Below are 24,363 nucleotides of genomic sequence, written 5' to 3'. Positions count from 1 at the left end.
GGACAAGATGGAGTTCACAGGTGGTCTCTTTAAGTCAGTGATATCTAAGAATGTCTAATTTTTAACATCAACTCCATTCAGCTTGATAGCCCCAAGCAGGATGTGTTTGGGAGATTCTCGTTTAGGACTGTGACATGGTATGGGGACCACCTTTGTTTTTTTGGTTTTTTTAATATAACAGCCACATCCTTCTCCTTAATTAAGAGTGTAAGGCAATTTATACAAGAATTTTTAAAAGTACTTTAAAGAGGCTTAACAATAACGTTCAGCTAGCTGAAGCCAGCTGCTCCACATGGGAACTGAAAAGACTAAGAAATGTGTTCTGAATAATTAAAAATATGTCATAAATAACTTAAATGACTGTAGGAAGAGGAATGGAAAACTCCATCATTGGAACACAGAGGATCTCTGAATTAACCAAGTAGTTTAATGACAAGATGGTTCATAGTTCAAACAGCTGCAGTTCCTTTATATAACAGCTCCTCAGTTTTGCAGTGCAGGCTGCTCAAAGACTTAATCCTAGTATATCCATATAAATAAAGGCATGGTGTCTTGGAAGATCTTTGGGAGGAAAAAAAACAATCTAATCACTTCTCCATGTGGCCAGAATCTGGGAGCATTCAGTCCCTAGCAATTGGTGTCATACAGACTGCAAGGAAAAAGCAGGATGGTATAGGTGAGTGGGCAGGAAAAATGTGGATGAAATGTAGTATTTACCAAACCCAGTGCTTCCTAAACTCTATAGGATGCTAAATGAACACTGACCTCTTGAAAAAACAATCCTCCATGTCTTGGAACCCAAGGATCAACAAAAGATAATTTTTTTTCTCAGTTCCTCCATAATCGCATGTGACTTCACCGCACCGTGCATGTAGCAGAGGACGGCTGGGGAAGGGCTCAATTCCGCAGCACAAGGGGCTCTAAACCTTCAAGTGGTTCGTGGAGCATGGTCACGAAAGTGGCTCTGGCATGATGAAGCGAGCACGGTCACATGTTTTAACTTAGTTCCCTTTGTTAGTCTGTTGGAAGCGTGATGTACCAGTCCTGTTGCAGCGGAAACCATCCCTCTGCGTTTATGACACAGCAGTAGCTGCTCGGCACTGGTGGATTATGAGTTGAATGGAAAACCATAGTAACAAGTCAACATCACTTCCTCGCGCAGATCACAGAACGGGCCAGGTTGGAAGGGACCCCAGTGGGTCGCTGCTCCAGCCTCCCTGCTCAAGTAGTCATCCCCGAGCACCTGGCACAGGATTGTATCCAGGTGGTTCTGGAGCATCTCCAGTGAGACGCTCCACAACCTCTCTGGGCAATCTGTCCCAGTGCTCAGTCACCCGCACAGCAAGGAAGTTCTTCCTCATGTTCAGGTGGAACGTCCTGTGCTTCAGTTTCTGTCCTAGTGCTTGGCACCACCTAGAAGAGTCTCACATTCTCCTTTCAGTTATTTATAGACATGGATGGGGTCCCCTCTCAGTCGTCTGAGCCCCTCGGGCTGAAGAGGCCCAGCTCGCTCAGCCTTTCCCCGTAGGAGCGATGCCCCAGTGCCCCGGCTGCCCTCGCTGCCCTCCGTGGGGACCGCCCGGGGCTGCCCCGCACAGCCCGAAATGGCGGCGAGAGCGGGGCGGAAGTGCCGGGGCAGGCGGGCGGAAGCGGCTTCGCGGCCCGGTAGAGCCGCTTCCGGGGGGCGCGCGCCTCTGCTTCCCGCCGGAAGCGCCGGTGTGTGGGGCTCAAGATGGCGGCGGGGATGTACCTGGAGCACTACCTGGACAGTAAGAGCCGCCGGGGCGGGGCCGAGGCCGCGGCTGAGCCGGCCCGGGGGGCACGGATGGGCCGAGGGGCGGGGCCCCGCGGGGGCCGAGCGCCGCCCATGGCGCCTACGAGCTCTCCCAGCCCCTCGGGCGCAGCCCGGGGCCGCCTGTCGGGCATCCGGTCCCCGGGCCGTGCGTGGAGGCCCCGTCCGTGGGGCAAGGCTCGGCTGCAGCTGCTGCGGGAACCCTAACACTGCGGCCCCGCGACTCTTTTTGTCCCACGAGAAAGGAACCCGGTGCTGCTCCAGCCGACTGTCGGGAGCGGGAGCTTGGCTGTCAGTGGTTTCCCGGGATAGACATCCCGTCAGAGATAACTTTGGATCTGTGGGGCGGTAGTTATGGTAGTCTTCTACGCTGTCAGTTTACAAATGCAGCCCTGCTTTTCTGGCCGAAGAGGAGGTCGGTAAATGCTAATGGCAACATTATCAGAGCCTCTCTTATAGTACCTATTTTACCATCCAGCCTTAAGGTGCTTGAAACCTCGTCAAACTCTGCCCTTTGGAGATGACACTTCCAGTGCATGTTTTACCCACGCGTTCTTAAAATAGCCGAGCAGATCCATCAGAGGAGTTGTTTCTCAATGAATGGGCTAATGAGTTAAGATAGAATAACCTGTTCCTTGAGGAATGCTGTTCTCACATTTTCCTGCTGGTCTGATGTTGGCATTAGAGACGGGAGGATGTTCATGCAGTGGTGTGTTTAAAGCTGGATAGTTCTGGTAATGTGTCTTCTGCTTCACTGTACCCAGCCAGTTAAATCTCTCAGTCTGTTTGCAAATGCATGGTAAAAAATTGAGTTTGGCCCTTCAGATCTCTTGCTACACCAGGTTTCTTCCAGCACAGAAGTGATAAGGTGCTGATACGGGCACAGGGTGTCTTGTTCCTTGTGTCTTCAGTGCTCCTTTTGTCATTAGGAAAGGAAATGTCTCTGAGAATAATGTTCAAGAACCATATTAGATTTCAGTGAAAGCTGAAAAGAAGCTGCAGTTGAACAGGCAAGGATCTAGGAGCTGCAAGGAAAAGGAATAAAAAAGTCAGGAAGAAGAGTTGAATGAGGAGGCAGCTTGGAGAGGAGTGAAGATTTATGTTCCTGTGCAGTTCTCACTCTGATGTAGAAGGCTGCAGTTGACTGAGGCTCCTCAGCTGGGAGGACAAGGGCTGGGAAAGAGGACAAAGAAGCAGATGGACAAGGAGTAAGTGCATAGAGAGGATGCAGGGTTTTCCTGCTGGGAGGGCAGAGGTGTATTTGGGTAAGAACTGCAGAGCAAAAATAAAGGAACAGAAGCCTAGGATCTGCAGTTGGTAAGCAGAGACAAGCAGGATGCAGCACTGAGTGTAGGGAGGTACTGTAGGTACCCAGTTGGAGAGAAGGGAAGGTTGGTGGCTGGAGAATGCTCCTGCCAAAGTCAAACACCTCTGGATCATGTCATCACAGTCAATTAAAATCAGTCAACCTGGGAACTCCTCTTCCTCTCTTGTACAGGCATGCAGAGGAAATGCCAAACTCCTCTCTCAGCTGAGATTTGTGGTCCTGCGATTGGATTAGAAATTCTCATCCTGTTGAAGGTGGATATTAATACAGTAGACTCACTGTTAACTGTTTAGGTGTCTTAAATATATGAAAATAATGAAAAAAAAATTAAAGTGATTTGCACAGTCTAAAAGTCCTTAAAAGTATCTGGTTACAAAGATTTTAGGAAGAACAAAACGTTCTTTGCTGTGATGGCTTAGCCTTTTTTGCTTACTCTTAGATCTCTAAAGGCCTTTTTCAGTTTTGTCTGGTGCAATATTACTTGCTCTTATTAGCTAAACATAAGACACTTGCTGTGGTTATTCTAGATTTCTTTCAGGAAAGCATGTATAAATTGTGATACCTAAGAGTCAAAGAGCACCCATCACAGCCACCAGTAAGTTAGGCTGCTGATAGGTAATAGTGTATATTTCTAATTGCCCTTTTTGTTCTTCGCTAAGCCTGGTCTCCTCTCCTGGCGTCTTGACTGTATTTTAGACATGAGTCTTCTTCTTGATGCTAACTATTTGACAGCATTCAGTTTCCTACTTGCTGCTCTCCTTTTTCCCCCCCACATTATTTCAGTGTTCTAAAAACATTCAGTTCCATTTTAAAATAGTTCACTAATATCCTAAAGCTTCCTGAAATTTGATAGAAATAAATAGTACAGAACTTTTGGTCATCTCTTATAAAAAGTCTCTAATTCTTAACTTACATCTGTGTCTTGGAATGGAGTTCTTTTACTAGTATAGTGCTCTTGCAGATACGGTTTTCAATTGTCTTTTTTCCTTCCACAGAGATTCTCTTTCGTATGGTTTTCTGTCTGGATCTGCTCAGGGAATGAATGAGGAATGTGTGGTGAAAGAGGGCAGTTGTTTGTAGGAGCTGTTCATATCTTTGAATAAAGGAAGGTGTTCAAGGAATAAAGTGAAAATTGTAGGAAGGAAAAAAAGTGGCCTCCTGTTTGAAGCAACTGAATACCACTCTGACAAAGTGAGTTTGATGTTTTTATTTATGTCATGAGTTCCACTTCATAGAGGTTTTCCTTGCTTGGATTGTGCTTCCCTCAGATCATGAGTGGAAATTTTTAGTCAGAGGAACAGAGGAGCAGCTTCAGCTGGAGTCTGCCTTGAACAGATAATTCTGAAGTCAGGCTATGAAGCATTTTTGCACATTTCAGGAGAGTTTGTAATCAGCTGGCCTTCCTGGCTTTAATCTCTTGGCCTCGGTAAATCTCTTGGCCTTCATTCTGTTGGTGAGGGAAATGGGCCACTCCACTGCAGCATTGTAAAAACACTTCAGTGTCACAACAGTGAACACCTTGAAAAGATGATTACAAAGTCAGTTTTCAGATTGAGCTCTGGGTCTAAGCATGTGACTCTGTATTGAACAAAGAGAATAAAATAAAACTCTGAATCAGTGCTCAGTCACTGGGAATGAGAAACACCTTGTATGAAACATCATGTGAATAGGTAATTAAAAACTGCATGTTAAGATGCATGAGCAGTCTGCTAGGCATACAGCCCCAGTCACTTCAGTTCATATATTTTGAGCCCTCTGCTTTAGACATCTAAAGTTCTTTTACATTATTTTTTGTGGAATAGCCAAGTTAATAAGAGATCTCTTAGTAAAAGGTGTCTAGAAGCTTATTAGGTCATGTATTTCAGCAGCTTTCAAGTCCTTGCTGTAATTTGAAACTGCATTTAGACCTAGGATTAGGCATGCCCTTTCCTTGGCTTTAAGCTGTTAATTACAAAGCAGATCTGTCTGAAATGTGTTATGCTCTTGGCAGATGTTTCTGCAGCAGAAAAATGCACACATTCCTTCTGTGCTGAGCATCCTGACAGAGAAACTCCATATCTTGTCTACTCTAATCACCTTCATTCCTTCATCCTACTTAGTGAGCTACAAAGGATTCAGGGAATGGGAGAAGAGGAATGTGTCTTGTTCCACTTTTCTTCCTGAGTGTTTTTCTCCAGTGGCTGAATTTAAACATAAAAAGATTTCTGTCTCTTCAAATATTGTCCTTCTGGTTTCTAAACCCTTTTTATGCCTGGTTTTGAGGGGAGAAAGCAAGATGAAAAAATGCTTTCCCTCAAGCAGTAACAATGCAGCTTTAGTAAGGGAATACCTATAGGTGCAAAGGAGTTAAGAGATGAAGAAGAAGAAGGAGGACAACAGTGTTTGTTAAAACAGTTCCATTAAAAGATGAAATGTACATAAAGACTCGTGAGAAGAGTTTGTGCTTGCTCAAGCTGGAGTTACTGTGCTTGGCTCAGTGTTGGCCCTCGTACGGGGTTAGAAATACTGTTGTGGAGGCTTTGAGAGACAGAAAGGGACAATTTGATTAATACAGGTTCTCCAGAAGGTGGGATGCAAACCCTGAGTTTTCTTCATGTTTGGAAGTTTCAAGAGGATTGTAGAGCTCCTTTGTGAAAGACACCGTTGAAGCACACATACTCAGAAAACGATCCCAAATCGAGCCTCTGTTTATATGTGAGCATGCCATGAGTGTAGGGATTGTCTTTATAGTAGGGGATCTGCTGTGCAACCACCTGTGTTTTCTGCCATCAGTGCTTCCCTGTTTACCCACCTAATGGATGCCAGAATAAAGTACTTGTACTTAGTGACAGCATATGAATAATCTTCTATGGCAAGATAGGCATGTACCTCCCCTCAACAAGAGCTGTTTCCGTCTTCCCTGAGAAACTAAAGCCAATATTTCGTTTAAATTAGACCTAAACTTTTGGGAGAGTCGTGAGCAGCAGGAGTAGCAGGTAACCTTGATGAGCTGGAGAGGCAGAAGGATGTCACACGCCAGGCTGCTCAGACTGCATTATATTAATTGTGGTGCCTTGGAGGCCACCAGTCAGGACTTGTTCAAGGGGCAGGCACTAGGACATATCTGCCTCGGCACAGATGGAGATGGTGATGGAGACAAGAAGCTTAGACGAGGAGACCTCAGCTGGTAAGTTAACATGGTACTGTATCATCAATTTACCTTGGGATTTTCCCCTTTTTTACACCAGTTAGGGAGTCATCAAGTTTCCTTTGCTCCTTCTATTTGCATTTTTCAGTAGACACACTGAGATGCACCAGTTCAGTGACAAGCTAGAAAACTTAAGCCAGCATAAGCACAGGGCAACAGAAGCAGCACATGTCCTCAAGGAAGTCATCTTCTTTCTCATACAGCCGACATGGGAATGTCCTTTTGTTCCTTGATAACATTAGCTAAGCTAGTAAAATAGGATTGTTCTTTTGAAACAGCTACATCTGCCTGGATTTTCCTCTGTATGGATTTATCAAATGAGGGTGTGATGAGAATCGTGGTCTTAAAGCTCTTCAGGACATGGGTGTGATGTTGGAAATTGCTGTAGGCAAGCCCTCGAGTCCTTCCCAGACCTGGCAGTGTTCCAGTTTCCCCAGCAGTTCTTTTATCTCTTGCTTTCCCTACCTTCATTACTCTTATCCCCTCCCCAGTGTAGCATGCAGCCATATCCCCTGTCCCTGCCTCTGCAGTTTCTCACATCATTCTTCAGAAATGCGTGTCTCTTCATAAACCGTTTCCCTACTTGTCACTGTCTTAGTGTAGTGAAAGATGCCTTTCACTTTACTGAGACTTTGGATTAGTTACACCTGTGATGCACCACATTATCTATGGAAAATTACAAAAGATTTCATGCAGGGGAAAGAATTTGGTGATTCATAGGTATTTGTTTCTGTGTGAAAACTACTTGCACAGCCCACACTGAGCTGATACATTCAATGACCAATTCCTTTAGAATTGGTTTTCTTGTTGGCTGATATTTTTATTGGAGCTGATACAAGATGGCTTTACATGGCAAAGCATGCTGTGTTTTCTCTGTAGTTCTTCAGTTACCCAACTGCAAATCTGATGTCACTGTTTTTGCAAACAGCCCTGTGATCTCTTTGGTGGTTGTCCCTGCCTTTGGAGGTCTGTGGCAGGCTGGAAATGTCAGGAGTGTTGTGAGTCTCACTTGTTGTGTCAGTCTTCCAAGCCCTCCAAGATTTTCAAATCAAGGTTGATCTTTAAGTATAATGATCTCTTTTCTGAGACTTAACAACATTCCCTGCTATCTTGGCTGTGGATGCTGTAGCACTGAGCTACTGTAATAAGAGGACAACAAAAAGAGCCCTCCCTGTCTGAGAAACAGGCCCACACTTTGGGGGAGTATTGGGTTTCCATGGCTGACTGTCACTGATGTTGACTGTCACTGCTAACTGGTGCCCATTTCTTTGGACAATGTCTGAAGTAGATGTGCTTGGGTGGACTGGTGTGCAGTGCATTGGCCCAAAGCTTGGGATATGTGCTATGGCCACAGAATTCTTGGGTGGCTGTGACTCAATCAGTCTGCCATGCACCTGAGCACTCTCTTCGTAAAACTGTAGGTAGGGTTATCCCTTACCAAGGTGCTGTGAGGATAATGGTACAGGTTAGGATTTTTTATTGCAGTAGGGCTGAGCTGTCTCTGAATAGAAGGAAAGGGATATATTGTGATATATCAAGCACCAATTTCAATAAACTCTGTAGGAAGGTGATTGATTACTTGAGAACTCAGGACAGTGTAGAAGCAGTAGTTTCAAAGGGTGATACACTCTGAAAGGAGGGATATAAAAGACACCCTGCCCTCCAATGAGGTAGCAAGGGAGCTCCTGAAGATTGCTGCAAGCCAGTTGTCCTGCAGTGTACTTCAAGTGCTACAAAATTATGAGAATTGTGGAGTGCTGAAAAGTCCGATGTGCTTCCCCAGCAGGATCCCAGCCGGATTGCTGTCTTGGGGGGCAAAGAACTTACCCTCTCACTGTGGCAGTCCCTGGCACAAGCAGGAATTTTTTTACTTGCCTTCAGCCATGTGGTGTCTAAAGTGTTTGCTGAAATCTAAGTTGTTCAATAAAGCTACTATGGTTATGTTTCAAAATGTATTTTCCTATTTTTTAATAAAATGTAAACATTCATCTAAACATGGTGAGTGAACAGATGTCTTGGGAAAGGCACTGTGTGTTTGGATGGTGCTTGGTGCTGTTGATCTGTTTTTAGGGCTTTGGGCACCACAAATCCATTGTTCAGCACAGCACAGACATGCTTGCAGAGGATTGAAGCACAATTGAAGTTACCAGGGTGTGTAGGCTTGCTCTCTGCATTTGTGTGTCTCGGTTAACATCTGAGTTAAGTAGCTGAAGTTTAAATATCAGTTGCCTGCACATAACACCCATGCGTGTTTCTAAAAAGAAGTAAATAAAAGAATAATTACTGTAGAGGGAAAAAAAATGGTGTTGGATTCTGACATTTGGAGAGAGAGTGTGTGGTTCTTAAGGGAGAAGACAACATGGTTATGGATGCCTGTGGAAGAATGATTGGGGGAAAGAATGACAAGGAAAGACAGAAGAAGAATGGGCTTAGTGAAGGAATAACATTTGAGGAGAGGAAAGATGAAGGTAGGTAGACTTTAGCTTGTGATCAGAAATTAAAACAAGGTAAGAAAAGGAAGGGGTGAAAAGAATTCACTGAGAGACCTGCACCAATGAGTTGCAGGATAATCCATGAGACAAATCAGTAGGGTTGCACGAGGCTTCTGTATGGATCTGTGCACTGAGTCCCTTAGGAAAAGCATTGCCAGCAGGGCAAGGGAGGGATCCTGCCCATCTACTCAGGCCTGGTGAGGCACATCTGGAGTGCTGTGTCCAGTTCTGGGCTCCTCATTAAAGAGAGACATGGAGCTTCTGGAGCGTGTCCAGCAGAGGGGAATGAGGATGGTTTGGAGACAGGAGCACCTCTCTTATGAGGAAAGGCTGAGGGAGCTGGGCCTGTTCAGCCTCGAGAAGAGATGGCTGAGAGGGGGCTCACCAGTGTCTTGAAGTATCTGCAGGGAGGGTGTCGAGGGTGGATCCAGGCTCTTCCCAGTGGTGCCAAGCACTAGGATACAGGGCAATGGGCAGAAACTGATGCACAGGACGTTCCACCTGAATATGAGAAAGAATTTCTTTACTATGTGGTTGACCAAGCAATAGAAGAGAGTCCCCACCAAGGTTGTGGTGTCTCCCTCTCTGGACATATTCCAGAACTATCTGGAGGCAGTCCTGTGCCATGTGCTGGGATGACCCTGCTTGAGCAGGGAGGTTGGACCAGATTACCCACTATGGTCCCTTCAAGGCTTACCCATTCTGTGATTCTGTGGCACAGCTGCATTCATGCCAGCCCATGCTTTGGGCCAACCTGCTGGCCTTGCTAGCATTTTCTTCCCAGCACATTTTCACCATCATCCAGTTCCTCTCCTGCTGTTGTGCCATTTGTTTGGAAAGAGGCCCTTGCTTCTCCTTATTTTTCTGTCTGTTGTTGCATATCATCACTTTTCTCTAGTGATCAAAGATGCCTCTAGGGTGTTTTTTCTTTACAATTATCAGTTTCATAATCTGGGAATTACGTGGGTATTTTATGATAGATAGTATTTAGTCATGATAATTTTAGGTGAATCTTACTAAGATCAAAGAGCAAAATTAATTGTAGAGGAAAAAGAGAAGAGCGGGAGGAAAAGAAATTACATAAATAACATGAATGGTTTTAGAAATAGTAAGGAAAAGTGTTGTGGTAGGAATGAGGAAATGGAGACTCAAATCTAGATTATTTTTTTTAATGGGACTTTGGGAGTGATAATGTTTGATAGCCAGCACAGCACAGGTCAAGAAATTTCAGCATATGTTCTGGCACCTGTGATAAATTCTGTGATGCAGAGAATCACTTCTGATTAAGGCTATGCAAGAGCTTTGGAGTTAAGCTGCAGACAGTAGAAAACATCCCCACAGCTAGATTAAGTTATGTACCACACAAACAGTTTGTTGCTCAGCTATAACTTGCTTATCTGCAGCTTTATCTTGTTATGCTTTTTTTTGTTGCCAGACTCTTTCTGGATCATAATTTGTAATGGTCTGCTCAGCTTCCTTCCACGTTCAGTTGAACAGATAAAGTATCTTTGTAGCATTTCTGATTATAAAGTCACTGCACTGTCACTTGTTTAATTTTCTCCGTTTATTGACGAAGCAGTGGCAGAACATTTGTCCAATAATAGATTTGCAGAGTGAAATATTTTGCTGTGGTTTTACGAAATCATTTTGCTGGTTTTAGCAGGGAAGGAATTCAACTGACAGGGTTTGTCTCATCAGCCCCAGTGGAAGCCTGCCCAGCTAATGGGCCTCTGGAAGATCATGGCTCAGATGTGCCTAAATGATCTGCACATGGTGCATTTGGTCGTCCGGAACCAGAGGCAGGTGACAGCTCTTCCCACGCTGTGACAAACACCAGGAGCAGAGGGCTCTGCACACCTGGAGGCAGGAAATGAGGCAAGGGAGCCACTGGTCTGGGTGAGGGGCTGGGGGGGCTGGCACTGACGGGAGCAGGCTCTGGGAGGAGAGGAGCTCTCTAGGGTGGGGGTCACAGGAACAGACAAGGCATGTGCTGGCATCAGTGGTGGTGGCAGATTTTTCCAGCGATGGCTTTAAAAACTAGAGCACAGTTCCTTTCAGGTTGTGTAGCAGAATCAAACTCCTGTTTGAGTTTCTCCTGGTGCAAGAACATCGCTGTGAAATGTGACCCTAACCTCACATGGGGTTGTTCTGCCCACACAGTAGCATCCTACTGATTTTTGTGCTCGCTCAGGTGCTTGCTCTATCTGAAGGTTTCTAGCCCTGCTGAGGGAAAGCTGACAGTTCCTGGTGGAATTTGTGCTTTTACCATCTGTCCTTTTCAGAAGAGAAAAAGAAATTACATTAATCTTTTCTAAAAACCACAAGTCCAGAATTTAAAAGCTGTGATCTTCCAGGATTAATAAACTCAATATAAATTTGACATATTGTGTGCAGTGCAGAAAGAGCTTTGTTTTCCTCTAGAGGATACCTGTCTTGTCTTCTGCAGCAGATGCTTTGGAAAGGAATGAAAAGCAGTGTGCTGCAGTATGACCCATGTTTCATTTGCTGTATAAATTGAAAGGTTTAGAGTTGATGAGGCTGGGGATTGCAGGAGGGAAAAAAACATGTTCTCTAGATTCCCAAGCTGGATTTCATCCCCGCCATAAGCTCCCTCTATAAGCAATAATAATTTCCAGCATTGTGTCCCCATCGTGTTCTGAGATGCTTTTTTGAACCATAGGGATGTAATCCAGTAGTCAGCTGCTTAAACCTTGTGTGAAGTCTGTCATGCTGAACAAACATGGAAGTATCAAATTCAGGATGTGCCGACAGACTTAATTTTGCCGCTTAGTAATTTTTCAGAATTTGAATTTGCGCTGTTAACTGTCCTTGAATACAGAGGAGTGATGTGTATGTGCTGTGGATTATGTATCTGGGTACTTAAGGACACCTACTATCTGAGCATTTCTCAGGTAACTAAACCAGAAATTGCAACAGAAATATGTTGAAGCAGCAGCTTGATTGTTCCCAAGGATTCTGTACATAACTTCTTATTATGCTGTTTGGGAAAAAAAATCTAAGTGAAAGGAACAACTTCTGTGCTCAGCAAGGCCTACAGCTGGTTTTACCTCTTCTAGGAATTGATTTCACGGCATGTTATGTAATACTTGTTAAAACTTGTTAAAACCTTCATCTTGCATACAGAACCTTCCCTGTCAACTTGTTGCTCTTCAGGAAAGTTGAAAAGCATTTGTTGCTGTAGAAATATGTGCAGCGAAAATAGAGGTTGCTGCCTGGACTGATGTGTTGGACAGCTTTGGTGATGGCCAGACACAACTTCAGTTGCATTCCCTGTGAGCTGGAGAGCGAGTTCAGGAAGCTGAGACATGCTTCTCCTGTCTTTGTGAAGAGATTTTCCCAACACCTTTTTTTTTTTTTAAACCTTCAAGAGAGATTTATTATTTTATTAGGTAAAAAGGGGACAGTAATCAAGCTTAGACTTCAGGTTAATCAGTGACGCTAGATCTCATTTTGATTAGACAGGTATGGAAAAATGAGAATTGTTGTTTATCGGCTTTGCCAGTTGAGCATCTGGTGATGCCTGGGGGGTGAGTAGCATAGTGCATTGAAAATTAATTGACTATCAACTTCACAGTGCTCATTCAGAGCCCTACAAATATTTATTATTCACAATGTGTGGCATCCTTCCAGGTGTTGGATGGACCACACTGAGCTGGCAGTGCAGAAGGCACAAGAAGTTACAAATCATGAGGCATTAAGACTGCTCTCTGTTCCCCATCCCATCTCAAACTTGATCTTTGCTCTGCCCAAAGTGTCTACTGTCCCCTATATGTTAAATGAATGCATTAAACAGACTCACTTTTCAGTGAATTAGCATTTGATCAACTTAATTTTTACATCCTTGTATAAAAATAACTAAATGGCTTTACTTACCAGCTGTTGTGCTGTTTTTTTCATTACTGAGTGGAGTTTTTGGATGGAGACGTTGTATTATAATGACTGACACTCCTTATACAGATTTTGGGTTTCTGCTTTCTTAGTGTGGACCTTTCTGCATGGCTGCAGTTTTCTCCTAACTGTTATGTACTCTTGAACTATGCTTCTGCATTAAATATATAATATTTTTATAGCTTGTCTCCTTTGGGGCTGGCAACAAATGGAAGCAGGCTGATGTGCACCAGAGGGGTGTGTTTGTGTGTGTTATTACTGGTTAGCTTTGTTCCTGCCTTGGCAACATGGACAAGAACCTGATTTCTCCATGTATTCTTTCTCTGCAGGTATTGAGAACCTGCCATTTGAATTACAGAGAAACTTCCAGCTCATGCGAGATCTGGACCAGAGGACAGAAGGTGAGGATTGGAGATGGTTTTATTGGCAAGACAAGGAGTATGTAGCTTGACCAGATTTTCTTTGCTTTGCCTTTGTCACGGGGATCTCCAGGCAGGGGAGAGGCATGTAGCTGCTCCAGTCATTCAGCCTGTCTTCATGGAGGGCTCTGTAGTGTGTGTGGTGTTTGTCTATTTAATGGTTCACTCGTTTCAGACCTCAAGTCAGAGATCGATAAGTTGGCCACGGAGTATATCAGCAATGCACGGACTTTGTCTTCAGAGGAAAAACTGGGGCTTCTCAAACAAATCCAGGAAGCCTATGGAAAGTGCAAGGAATTTGGGGACGACAAGGTTCAGCTGGCTATGCAGACCTACGAGATGGTATGAAGGGAAGTGTCTCGTGTTTATGTGAATGCCTGAACTAAAGCTGCCCATCTCTCATTTTTAGGCCATTCCCACTCTTGCTCCTTGACTCTTTAGTGCAAGCACCCTGCCCCTTTGTCCCCTCTTTGTCCTATCTTTGCCTTTCTGGGCTCTGTCCTGTCTAACCCCTGGTCACTGCTGTGTCTTTGCAGGTTGATAAGCACATCCGGCGGCTGGACACAGACCTCGCTCGCTTTGAAGCAGACCTGAAGGAGAAGCAGATAGAGTCGAGTGACTATGACAGTTCTTCCAGCAAGGGCAAGAAGAGTGAGTACCACCACTGGGCTGCAGATTGATTCAGGAGGCAGCCAAGTGACTGTGGAAGTGGTGGGGATGAAGGCAGGCACTGGAGTGGTACAGATCAAAGACTGTTGCGCTGGAGTCTGAAGGACAGGTAAAAAGATGGTGACCTGGGCTCTTCTTGTATGACCATATTCAAGGCTGCTAGATAAATTAAGACGGGGTGCATGGCTCAAAGCCAGTATGCATACATTCCAGAGTAGGAGTGTATTTTAGTGCTGCAGAGGTTGTCACTGTCAGGTGTCTGTTTTGGTGGGATGACAGATGCAACACCTTTTTCTCTTCTTACCAGAGGGCCGAGCCCAGAAAGAGAAAAAAGCTGCCCGTGCTCGCTCTAAAGGGAAAAACTCTGATGAGGAAGCACCAAAAACTGCCCAAAAGAAATTGAAACTCGTCCGCACGTAAGTGTTCAAGGGACTTGAAGGAATGAGAAGCAGTACTAGAAATCAGACCAAGGCAGGCCTAGCCAGGCTTCCCTGAGATCCTCACACTGGAACTGTGCGTCCTCTGTCCCATCTTGGGAAGCAAGAGGAAGGAAACTTTTTTGTTCTTTCAGTGGAGAGTGGGTTGAAGGGGAAGGCAGATCCCCTTGGGTGTGTGTATTTGCATATCTGTCTCTGGCAAACAAAGGCACTGTCTTGGGACACATGAAGGTACTTAAAGCCAGTTACTTTGCTGACTTATTTATTCCTGTCCTGCAGTAGCACAGAGTATGGGATGCCTTCGGTCACTTTTGGAAATGTGCACCCCTCGGATGTACTGGATATGCCCGTGGACCCCAATGAGCCCACTTACTGCCTCTGCCACCAGGTCTCCTATGGGGAGATGATTGGCTGTGACAACCCAGATGTAAGAGCCTGCACATGGTGGAAATGGGAGGGAACGGAGTGGAGATGAGTCTTGCATGCAAAGTGTCGTCCTGCTTGGGTGGGGCCTGTGACAGCAAGCAGTGACAAGGAGAGGGCTTACCTCAGGTTGTTGGGATGGGCAGAGATGTGGCTGGCAATGACCGCTGAAGGGCCTCTTTCTTCAGGGTTTTCCTAAAATGTTTTCTTCTCCCTAAACTTAGCAAGGGAGAAGGGGACTTCTCCTTGCTAATGTTGTAGGTTGGGTGCAAGTATTCAATCCATCACTGCTAGGGTTTTAGGAGTTTGTGATTAAATGCTGGGAAACTCTGGTAGCCCAAAAACAACAATTTCAAATGGAAACTGCTCTTTAACTGGCTGCTCTTCACCCCAACAGTGTTCCATTGAATGGTTTCATTTTGCCTGTGTGGGTCTGACGACAAAACCAAGAGGAAAATGGTGAGTGAAGCAACCTGGGGGACCCACTCTCCTTTGGAAAGGGGAGGTCCTACGTGGCGGGGGAAAAGTAATATATATATACACTTGGAAGATATCATTAAAAGGAAAATTTGAATTAAGATTTTGTCAGGGACCTCGGAAAAGGTCTTTTGGGACCATGCACTTGAGGCTCATGTCATGCCCTAAATGTTGACTTTCTAAATCCCTTTCTAACAGGTTCTGCCCTCGCTGTTCCCAGGAGAGGAAGAAGAAGTAAATTCACATGAGACCTCAGTACTGCTGCAGGAGCTCTCTTCCCCCTGCCAGGGCCTCGTCCCAGTTCCCCCAGGCCTTGGGGCCTTGGCTGAAGGGAAGTCTTGCCCTGTTTGTGGTTTGGGCCATCCCTGGAATGGTGTGTACCCTCACGGTGGTTCCTGTGTGTTCTGTATCTCTGGTTGCTTCTGAGTCCTTAAGGGAGGCCCTCTCTGTGTACTATTCCAAACAGGTCTCTGAACCTCAGAGGGAATGAATGAGGGACCAGGGTAGCCACCAGATTCCCAGGGATTCAGGTAGCCCCTGATTTTCCTTGGCTTTCCTTCAGCCTCCTCAGAGTTCATTGCCTATTCTCTGCTTAGAGAATAAGGCTATGGGATGGGGGAAGGAAAGGAGGTAAGTCTTCAGCATTTTAGGTCATTCATTTTCCTGGATCTTTTTCAGGAGAGAGGGAGTAACCAGGCTACTTCTTAATCTAGTGGGCTGGTTGAGAGACTGAAAACCTGATGTGCTCCCTGTCTTTAACCATTCCACTGCTGGCATTGAGCAGCCTCTTTTGTTGGGGAGAGGAGAAGGCAGAGGGAGTATTTAGAGCTAGCTTTGTCTCTCTTATTCCTGGGGTAAACCTGCTGGTCTGGGAAGCACACTGTGTGAAGGAGGAAGAATTTCTGACCACGTGGGGAGAAACAGCTTGGTCCAGTCTGTCTTCCGGCTTCAAAATTCTGCCTTCCTCTTGTGTAGTGGTGCTTCTCCATTATGTTGATGGTGGGAAGTTTGGGGATTCAGATCCCACTTGTATAATACAGAATTAAATAAAATTCATTGAAACCAATACTCTGTTTGCCTTGATGTCACCTCCAAAATAAACTGTGGCAATTGGTCTCTCTAGTTTTTCTTTCTCTCTTAGCTCTGTATTTATTGTAAATGGTGAATGTGTTTCATCTTTTTCATGTAGCAATCCTGTCACTAAAAAGTGACATTCTGCATAAGTCAGGCTGAAAATGTATTTAATGTACTTGCAGAAAGCTACTGAGCTTTCTGGTGGCTGTGAAAAATACCTGCCCCTGCAGTTGTGCCCTCACAAAAAGGTGAGCATTTATTCCCACTATTGCTTGATCATTTACTTCATCAGTTGCTTTCTCTTAAATGAGGAGGAGTGGAAGTGGCAAAGGCCAACCCTCACTGTCTGTTGGGCAGCACAACTGAGAAAATAAGCCATGAAGACAAACCACGTGTCTCCCAGAAGGTGGATAGGTTTTCTAGACACCCTGATAGCTTGCTTCCCAGTAGGACACAATCACCTTGTTGCCAGAAACTCTGGTGGCTGTTACTAACATAACATTAGCCTCCAAAACAATTCCTGAAGATCTGCAGTCTGAAAGTACCTGTGAGGAGATGGCCCTTACTGAAGCTCCTCTTTATCAATTCCATTGGCACAGCCTGGGGACTGGCAAACCAAGTCTTCCTGCTTGTGGTCTGCTCATCAGGAAGGTTTAAGCCTTTCACCTGAAAGAAACATGGAATGTTTTCCTCACCCAGATAACTTGTATGAGGATCCAAGGAGGATTTTGCCCGTTTAGTTATGAAGCCAAAGCTCTGCCCGGGTTCAGAGGACAGCGTGGGTTAAGATCAGTGCTACTCCCACCTTGTCATTGCAGGGGGACCCTGGCAGCCATCAGCTCAGCTGGTGGTGTTTTCTGCGCAAGTGAGTTAGCACTGAGTCAGTGTTTGCTTTTGCCTCAAGAAGGGATGTTAATTTTGTTTTTCTGTTCATTCTGCACAGAAAAAAAGATGAGTTCTTCCCCAAGCTGTGGCTTATATGGTTTGTGGTACCCCTGCCACAGTCTGAATTGGTAATACAATCTGATCCCCAGATTGTATTACACCACTTCCTGGGGCTTCCTTTCTTAAATAGAGGTGAAACAAATTTCTGGAAGATGTTGGCTGTGTCTCTGGTGTGGTTTTAGAAACAGGGATACTCTGCCATGATCCGGTGGATGAGCAGGCTGTGGCAGGAGAACTGATCTCTTCAGCTGGGGATTGGTTACTCAGACATAAGCAGGCACTCAACTGACAGAAGAAATGGTGGATGCGGCCTAAATTGGAAAATGGGCTTTGTGGAGAGTGCAGGGGGGTACAAAGGATGGAAACTGCTCCAAGCAACTTGGTTTCAATGGATATGACAGGGGATTTAATGGCCAGCAGCAGCAGCAAGCTCTCTAGGATCTGTGGGCCAGAGAGGTGTTCGAAGCACTAGCCAGCAGCAAGGAGCATTCCAGGGACTTCTGCTGCCACTGAGGGAATGCTCTGACTTGCACAGTGAGACAATTTAGACCAAAATTTGGATAAAACCTCAGTGTTTTTAAATGGCTTGCAAGTATAAATGCAAATGAAAGCACATTGAAAGCTAACCTTGGAAGAGATGGAATAAGGGCAATAGCTGTGCAGTATTTAATCACCAGAGGAGCAAAAGAACCAGTAGAAGCTAGAAAATACAAAGTACAAAAATGAAGCCAGTGGGAACAAAGCCTGTTAGTGACAAGGCTGGAAACATGACCAGCTTTTTTTAGAATGCCTTTTGTTTTGATATAATTGAACATGGCACTTGTCCATTACTGACTGCAGATAGCAGAATTGTTTGTAATGAGAGGAGGGGAAGTGTTCTGTAAATATTTATTCTGTGTTGGTGCTGGTGTCATATGGGGATGGTGTACTTCCTAGGCAAACAGTAAAGAAGGGTTTTAAATGGCACCTCTTGGGGCAAAGACTTTTTTGATCATCAGTCCTCAATAAATGGTGTTAGTCATCCTGTAAAAGCCACCTGGAGGCATCTGTGGGTTGATCTCTGTCAGACTCTGGACTGTTTGGAAAAACCTACAAGGCTGGAAAAGAGCCAGCTCTGTTCTGTTCCTTAATGATGTCAAGAAGGCTGCCACAACAGTCCAGATGTGAAATACTGGAACATAAGAGAAGTAAATTGCTTCTCTCTAAAACAAGCAAGAAATCCAGGTCAACAAAATAAAATCAGTTTGACAGGAAGGAGCCAAAAAAAAAAATCTCTCAAAAAATTACTTTTTTTTTTTTTTTTTTTTTTTTTAAGATCCTTGTTAATAGTTACCTGGATCACTGTAGTGGTAATGGGATCTGAGAACTTTACTTCTCCTAGAATTGAAGCGATTAAAGCAGGGATATACTCAGTTAAAGTAATCATGAACTCCGTTACAGAACTGGCTAGCTTGCAGATTTCCTGGAACAGCTGTCAGTGCAACATAAACACTTTCTAAAATGGTGCTGGAGAAATTGTCCTTTCAGAGTGATTGGAAATATCCTAGTTGATGAGTGAAGTCAAGTCCGAGTTTTAGGAGGCTGGAATCATAGAGCGTGACAAGAGGGAAGAATTTTGCAGCCTTGTTAAGCCCATTTATTAATAATAATTGGTCATGCACACAAAGGACCAGTTCATCTTGCCCAGTTTGATTGCCCCATCTGTGGGTATCATTCCTGGGCGGTCGAGCAAATGTGCTGACAAGGATGTTCAGCAAAGTATTCCCCTTTCCAACGAGCAGATGTGCTCCCCAGGCTCCCATCCCTCAGGCTCTGCCACCACCATGTCCATTCCATGATGTGCATGGAAACCATCCCAGCCACGACTGTCACCTTCCCCCAGTGGGACCACCTTCCTCTCCTGCTTTTGAATAAACTCACCCGGCAACACCCAGCCTTTCTTTAAGCACTCTTAAGGTATTGCTGACCTAACCACCACTCAGAGCTGTGTGGTGGATACTCTCTTACTGTCATGTATATTCCACTCAAATGTTGCCCAAAATGGTCAAGAGCTCTCACATTGGCAATGGAAGACATTCCCAAGAGACAGTTTGCTCACACAGTCTGAAAATAAACCCATCTCCTCCCAGACCTGGATGGTCTGAAAACTTTCTGAGATGTTCTGCTTTTTTTTAATCAACCACAGCTCTAATTTATCCCTGCCAATGGGAAGACATTGAGAGCTTGAGCGGCAATGTCTGCTCCAAAGATCTGGCAGTAGGCAAGGGAGACTGCAGCACTGAAAGAGTTAAAGACTAATAGCAGGAAATGAAATGTCCTACCTTTCTTTCCAAAGACAACTGAAGGAAATTTATCCAACTCTGCTTCCTATCAGTTACAGTATCAGAAGAAATATATCTGTTTTTATCCAATAAAATGAATTTCATTTATAAAAATAGTCAAACATCTTGATTAATTTATGCTAATTTATGTTTATTTTTCTGAATACATAAAAGAAACTAGGAGTGTTAGTTTTAAAAAAACACATTTGTGCCCAAGGCTTAAGGACAGGCAAAGCTGTGACAACATTAATCTCCTACATCTTGGTGTGAAGGAAATGTTCAGCAAGGTGTCCACTTTGGTCTGTTTTCCCAGGTGTGCAATTTAATTTCAATGGGCTGGGCTGCTGCCATTGAAGAAACAACTCATTCAAAACTGAAACCCCATCTGGGAGTAGGAAAGGAGTATTTTTTTACACATTGACAACAAGCAAGAAAAAGAAGTGTGAGACCCTGAGATTTTCTCATTCCAAAAGTCTGAATGATGCAGTCATTGGAAGAAGCCACTTACTCACCACAGGAAGACTGAAGCGGGAATAAGTCTCTCTGGAGCTTTGTAGTCCAATCCCCTGCTCACATTAGGGATAAAATCGTGGTTGGATCAGGTTGTTCTTGCATAAAACAAACCTGCCTAAAAAGACTACAGCAGTTTGTTCAAGCAGGCTTTTATGTATCCACTCCATTTTAGTTTGTATTAATAATTCAAGAAACCATTTTTAAATGCTGTTTTTGCAATCAATTAAATATTCCATTTTCTAAATGTCAAGTAAAAAGTGCTTCATTCACTATTTCCTAACAAAATAAAATGTAAATTAAGTATTTGAATTAATGCACGTTATAACTGTGCGGTGCTTGTACAAATGTGAATAGATTAACATATCTACCAGGTTAAAAAGAGTGCCAATTTTAACATAAAGTCTATATTTATCAGCACATTCGCATAGCTCTCAGCCAGTAACAGTAAACCCACTGAAATAAAGTACAAATCCAGAATGAAGATTATTTAACCTGTGAATAAAGCCAGCAATTCAAAGAATTTCTGTTTGAATCAGAACGCTCACAGGTGCTTTTATCTGTGGAGATGGGCATCTGTGCCCTGCTCTGCATGGGCTGGCACTTGCAGCCCTTCCCACGGGGTGAAGCACTGGGATCTTGGAGCAGTGTTTGGGAGAGTGGAAGGGGCTGAACTGGAAGGGGCTCTTTGCTCGTCTGCTGTGTGATGGCTCTGAGGCTTCTTGGCCCGACTGTCCCCTCTTTCTGAGAGGCTCCTCTGGACTGTCCAACTCCTTGCGTGAACAGAGCGAGTGTCCCCCTTCTCTACCCTCTCCTTTAGGTCTGTGTTTCAATAAATGGAGGTATCACACCTTCCTTTGGTGCACTGGAAAGAAGGCACAACCTGGTGTGTCTCAGGGGCTCTGTCGAGCCCTTCCTGAGACCACCCCACCCTCCACACAAGCAGAACTGCTCATGGCCTCCTCCCTAAGCAGCCTGCTGTTTATTTTCTAGAAACACGCATACAGGTGGGTTTGGAAGCATTTTTCTTATCATCTCTGCTCACATTGCAAATTATTTAAGACACATGCTTTCTGGGGATGCTGCTTGAGAAGCCACAGAGTCTGGAATTCACACCTAATCTTTGTGGCCTCCATCTTTACAGGGGTTTGAACTGACCAGACATCCTCTCCCTGCCCCAAACCCCCCGGTTTAACTCACTGTGATGACACAGGGTCTGTGAGCCACAGTCCTGGAGTTTCCAAGAAGTTTTCAGTCACTGCTGCTGCTGGTGGTGTTTTGTGATGGAACATGCAGCACGGAAAATGCTGAGAAACAGCTGAAGTATTTGAGACAACAACAACAAGGAAGAGGAGCTCATCTGCTGGAGGGTGGTCCCTCACAAACCAGACAGGCTCTTACAAAGCCCAGGGTTGACATGCAATTGGATAGCAACATGGAAAACATCACTCCAGAGAGTTCTTGTCCCACTGTTACACCTCCCTGCTGCTGGCTCTGGCATTCTGTAGGTCTGGGGGTTACAGCTGTGCCCCTGAGCCTGCCGGGTCCCAGCTGGCGCAGCAAGTCTGGCTGCAGGAAATTCTGCAGCGTGGCAGCCCTGAAAACAAGGGTGCAAATCTGCTAGACCGCAAAAATTACATGGCTTGTAATTGCGTCATTTAGGGTACAGCCTTAAAGGTGCCAAGTGAAGCCTCAGAAATCAGAAAATACTGGAATTAACATCACCCCCGTGCTCCGCATTGCTGACAGCTATAATTGCTTGATGCAGCAGTAGGGAGTAGACTTCCCCCAGCCTGCAGCATTGATGCATCGTGTACAAGTTACTGTTCCTCCCCTCCTCTTCCCTCCCCCGGAGATGACTTTTGTTTTGCAGAGACTTGAAATGCAGGGGCCTCGCAGTCACCTGGCACGCACCTCATCAAACAGCACAGCAGTGCCTCCTGCTCTCAGCCTCCCAACCCTGCTGGGTGCATGCCAGAGACTCACTGGCTTCTACAGAGTTCACTTGTGGACTACGAGTTCTCTGAAGGATTCTGACAATCTGGACCAAGCCCAGGATGTGCCACAGAAGTGCTGAGTAGCCAACGTGTCCTCACATCCGTAACCACCTTCCCAAATAAACGGCAGCTCCCCACAGGCATTGCTACCGGAGCACCGGTCAAGGGGGACTCCTTTGACAGGTCCCTCTTCTTTTGCATACGTTCTTGTTTCCTGTTCTCATTTGCCAGAAATCTTTTGCTGGCACATGAAGACACAGGCGGCACCTGCCAGATATCCGTAACACTGTGTGGCATTGCCCAGGGAAGCTGTGGGTGCTCCATCCCTGGTAGTGTTCCAGGCCAGGCCGGATGGGGCCCTGAGCAACCTGGTCTAGCGGGAGGTGTCCCTGTCCATGGCACGGGGGCTGGAATTGGATGATCTTTAAGGTCCCTTCCAACCCCAACCATTCTGTGGTTCTGTGATTCTATGATTCTGTGACATGCCATATCAGTGTGCTTCCCTCACTCCCACATTTCCACCAGCCAGTGAGGTCGGTGCCAAACTTCTGCGGGAAGCTGCTCAGTCAGGGTGACAGCTCAGCCTAGGCTCTTCTGTCGCAGAGAAGTGGAGGTGATTAACAGAGCTAGGGACCTGAAGGCCCTGCGATTGTCCCAAATTGGCTAATAAGCAATATGTCTCAAGCTAAGTAATGGTAGACGAGAAACTGCCAAAAACATGCAAGCTCCAGCAGTGTTGCCTCTTTTAATAAGAGTAGCAAGAACTAGCTGGAAAAACCCTCCCGATCATTGCTCTTCTAAAGAGCTGCAAAAACATTCAAAATTCAGTGCTGTTTTTTAAGCGGTCAGGCTTCAAGCTTCTCCGAAACGCCGTTTTCCAGCAAGACACCTTACAGCAAACTACAGCCCGTCTCCTGCCAGGCCCCGCAGAACTACGTGCTGTTTCCAGACACCTTTTTAACAGGCTGCGGGGCTGGAGCGATGCGAGCTTTTCACCTGGACAGCCCGAATGGCCACGGGACACTGGCAGGACTTGTGTCGTGCAGCCTTGCAGCCGGTGCATCCGCAGCTGCTCCACACAGCAGAGCCACGGGGAATCTCCCAGGATTTGCGGCAGAAGCGGCTCCTGCAGCAGCACAATCCTGCTGCGCGGTCCAAAACTTTGCCCGCTTTGCCCGCAGCTCCTCCTCGGTTCCGCCGGGCTGTGGCTCCGCCGGTGACAGGCGGGGGCTGCTGTGCCAACCCGACTTCTGCTGACGCCTGCACTTTCCCGGGGCTGCTGTGCCAGGCGTTTTCCTGCCAGCCTGGCAGCTGCTCGGCCCCGCTGGCTGCGACCCCCGGGCTGCACCCGAGGGGTGCCGTGACCGAGCCCTGCACCCCAGGGGCCTCGGCAGCAAGAAATGGGCGTGGGTGTGCGGAGCTCCCCCAAAGCCAGCCCTTGGGGATCCCGGCACTTCTGCCATGCTGGTCCCTAAACCCTTTTTGCAGGCATCAGTCTTCCTGTTTTTTTCCAGGGAAGGCTTTGCCCTGCAGAGGGAGGAGCTCAGGGCACCTGTGCCAGAAGCAGAGGAAGAGCAGCTGGAGCTCCCTTCACTCCCCGGGAGCTCAGAAAGCGATGTGTCTGCCTGGGGGAGATAAAGCCGGCTTCCCAACCACATCCTGAAGGAAGCTGGTGCTGGGACACTCCTGGGAAGGCATGGGGTGCTTCTCAAACCCCTGCAGATGGAACAGATGTTGCCTCCTTTGTCCCGCATAAAACAATTTGAAGTTTAAGTTACCCCACAGGTACCACTTTTGGGGTACCCGCAGCCTCAGGTTACCCTGCCCAGGCCTCAGATGCTGTTGTGGGTCGTTCCCAACCACCACCGCATCCCCAAACAGAGGGAGAAGGTCCCAGCTCGGCTGCCGCTCCCCCCTGTCCCCATGAGCCTGGCGTGTCCCCTCCCTGTGAGTGTCCCCGCACGCCCTTCCCCAGCTCCACCGTGACACCGCTGCCGGTTCCGATTGTGGAGCCCTGGCCAGGGAATGGTTCCACCGTTGCCAAGGGCAGAACCCGAGTGCTCAGGCTTGTTGCGTCTGCCCTGCTCGGTGTGTGAGTGATTCCCAACTGGACACCGAGCAGCTCCATGATGCTGAAGCGTGTGGCAGACGCATCCTGGCTCCTCTGGCTACTGAGTAAGTGACTGCCCTCGCAGGGCCGCCTCAGAGCCTTGGGGCTGGAGCCCTGTCTCCCCCAGGACCACCCCACTTGGCCCACAGGCCATGTCGGCCATCGGCTCTGCTCCTCCCTGGGACAGCTGGAGGCTCTTGCAGGGGACTTAGGGCAGGGGACAGAGGAAGATGCGGAGGAGGCAGGAGAGGGGACCCAGTTGGAGGCAAGGAGA

At 46.2% G+C, this 24,363-nt stretch overlaps 1 protein-coding gene across 5 annotated transcripts; it reads left to right on the top strand.

Annotated features, from left to right (window-relative positions):
- Positions 1-6,006: 6,006 nt before the first annotated feature.
- On the top strand, positions 6,007-16,140 carry ING4 (inhibitor of growth family member 4). Of its 5 annotated transcripts, XR_009934163.1 has the most exons (10): positions 6,007-6,285; positions 13,037-13,108; positions 13,302-13,468; positions 13,663-13,777; positions 14,103-14,211; positions 14,512-14,659; positions 15,053-15,114; positions 15,331-15,505; positions 15,599-15,662; positions 15,811-16,140. XR_009934163.1 is itself a non-coding variant. In XM_062513401.1 (8 exons), the coding sequence occupies exons 1-8, from the start codon at positions 6,237-6,239 to the stop codon at positions 15,378-15,380; spliced, it is 750 nt and encodes a 249-aa protein (XP_062369385.1). In that variant the 5' UTR covers positions 6,007-6,236; the 3' UTR covers positions 15,381-16,140. The 5 variants fall into 5 exon arrangements, 3 of the variants coding, with proteins under 3 accessions (XP_062369385.1, XP_062369373.1, XP_062369396.1); XR_009934164.1 differs by having other exon boundaries at positions 15,353-15,505; positions 15,599-16,140; XM_062513401.1 differs by having other exon boundaries at positions 15,353-16,140.
- Positions 16,141-24,363: the final 8,223 nt, after the last annotated feature.

The sequence above is a fragment of the Cinclus cinclus genome, chromosome 2 (genome assembly GCF_963662255.1).
Source record: "Cinclus cinclus chromosome 2, bCinCin1.1, whole genome shotgun sequence".
NCBI lineage: Eukaryota > Metazoa > Chordata > Aves > Passeriformes > Cinclidae > Cinclus > Cinclus cinclus.
The sequence above is the reverse complement of the archived record's forward strand: the minus strand, read 5'-3'. Positions and strand labels throughout refer to the sequence as shown.

Bases quoted from the DNA above. Each gene is read 5' to 3' on its own strand.
- ING4 (XM_062513389.1), top strand. From the start codon at position 6,237: ATGGAGATGGTGATGGAGACAAGAAGCTTAGACGAGGAGACCTCAGCT. The intron at 13,469-13,662 runs GTATGAAGGGAA...GTGTCTTTGCAG, and splicing joins CTATGCAGACCTACGAGATG to GTTGATAAGCACATCCGGCG. The intron at 15,115-15,330 runs GTGAGTGAAGCA...CCTTTCTAACAG, and splicing joins ACAAAACCAAGAGGAAAATG to GTTCTGCCCTCGCTGTTCCC.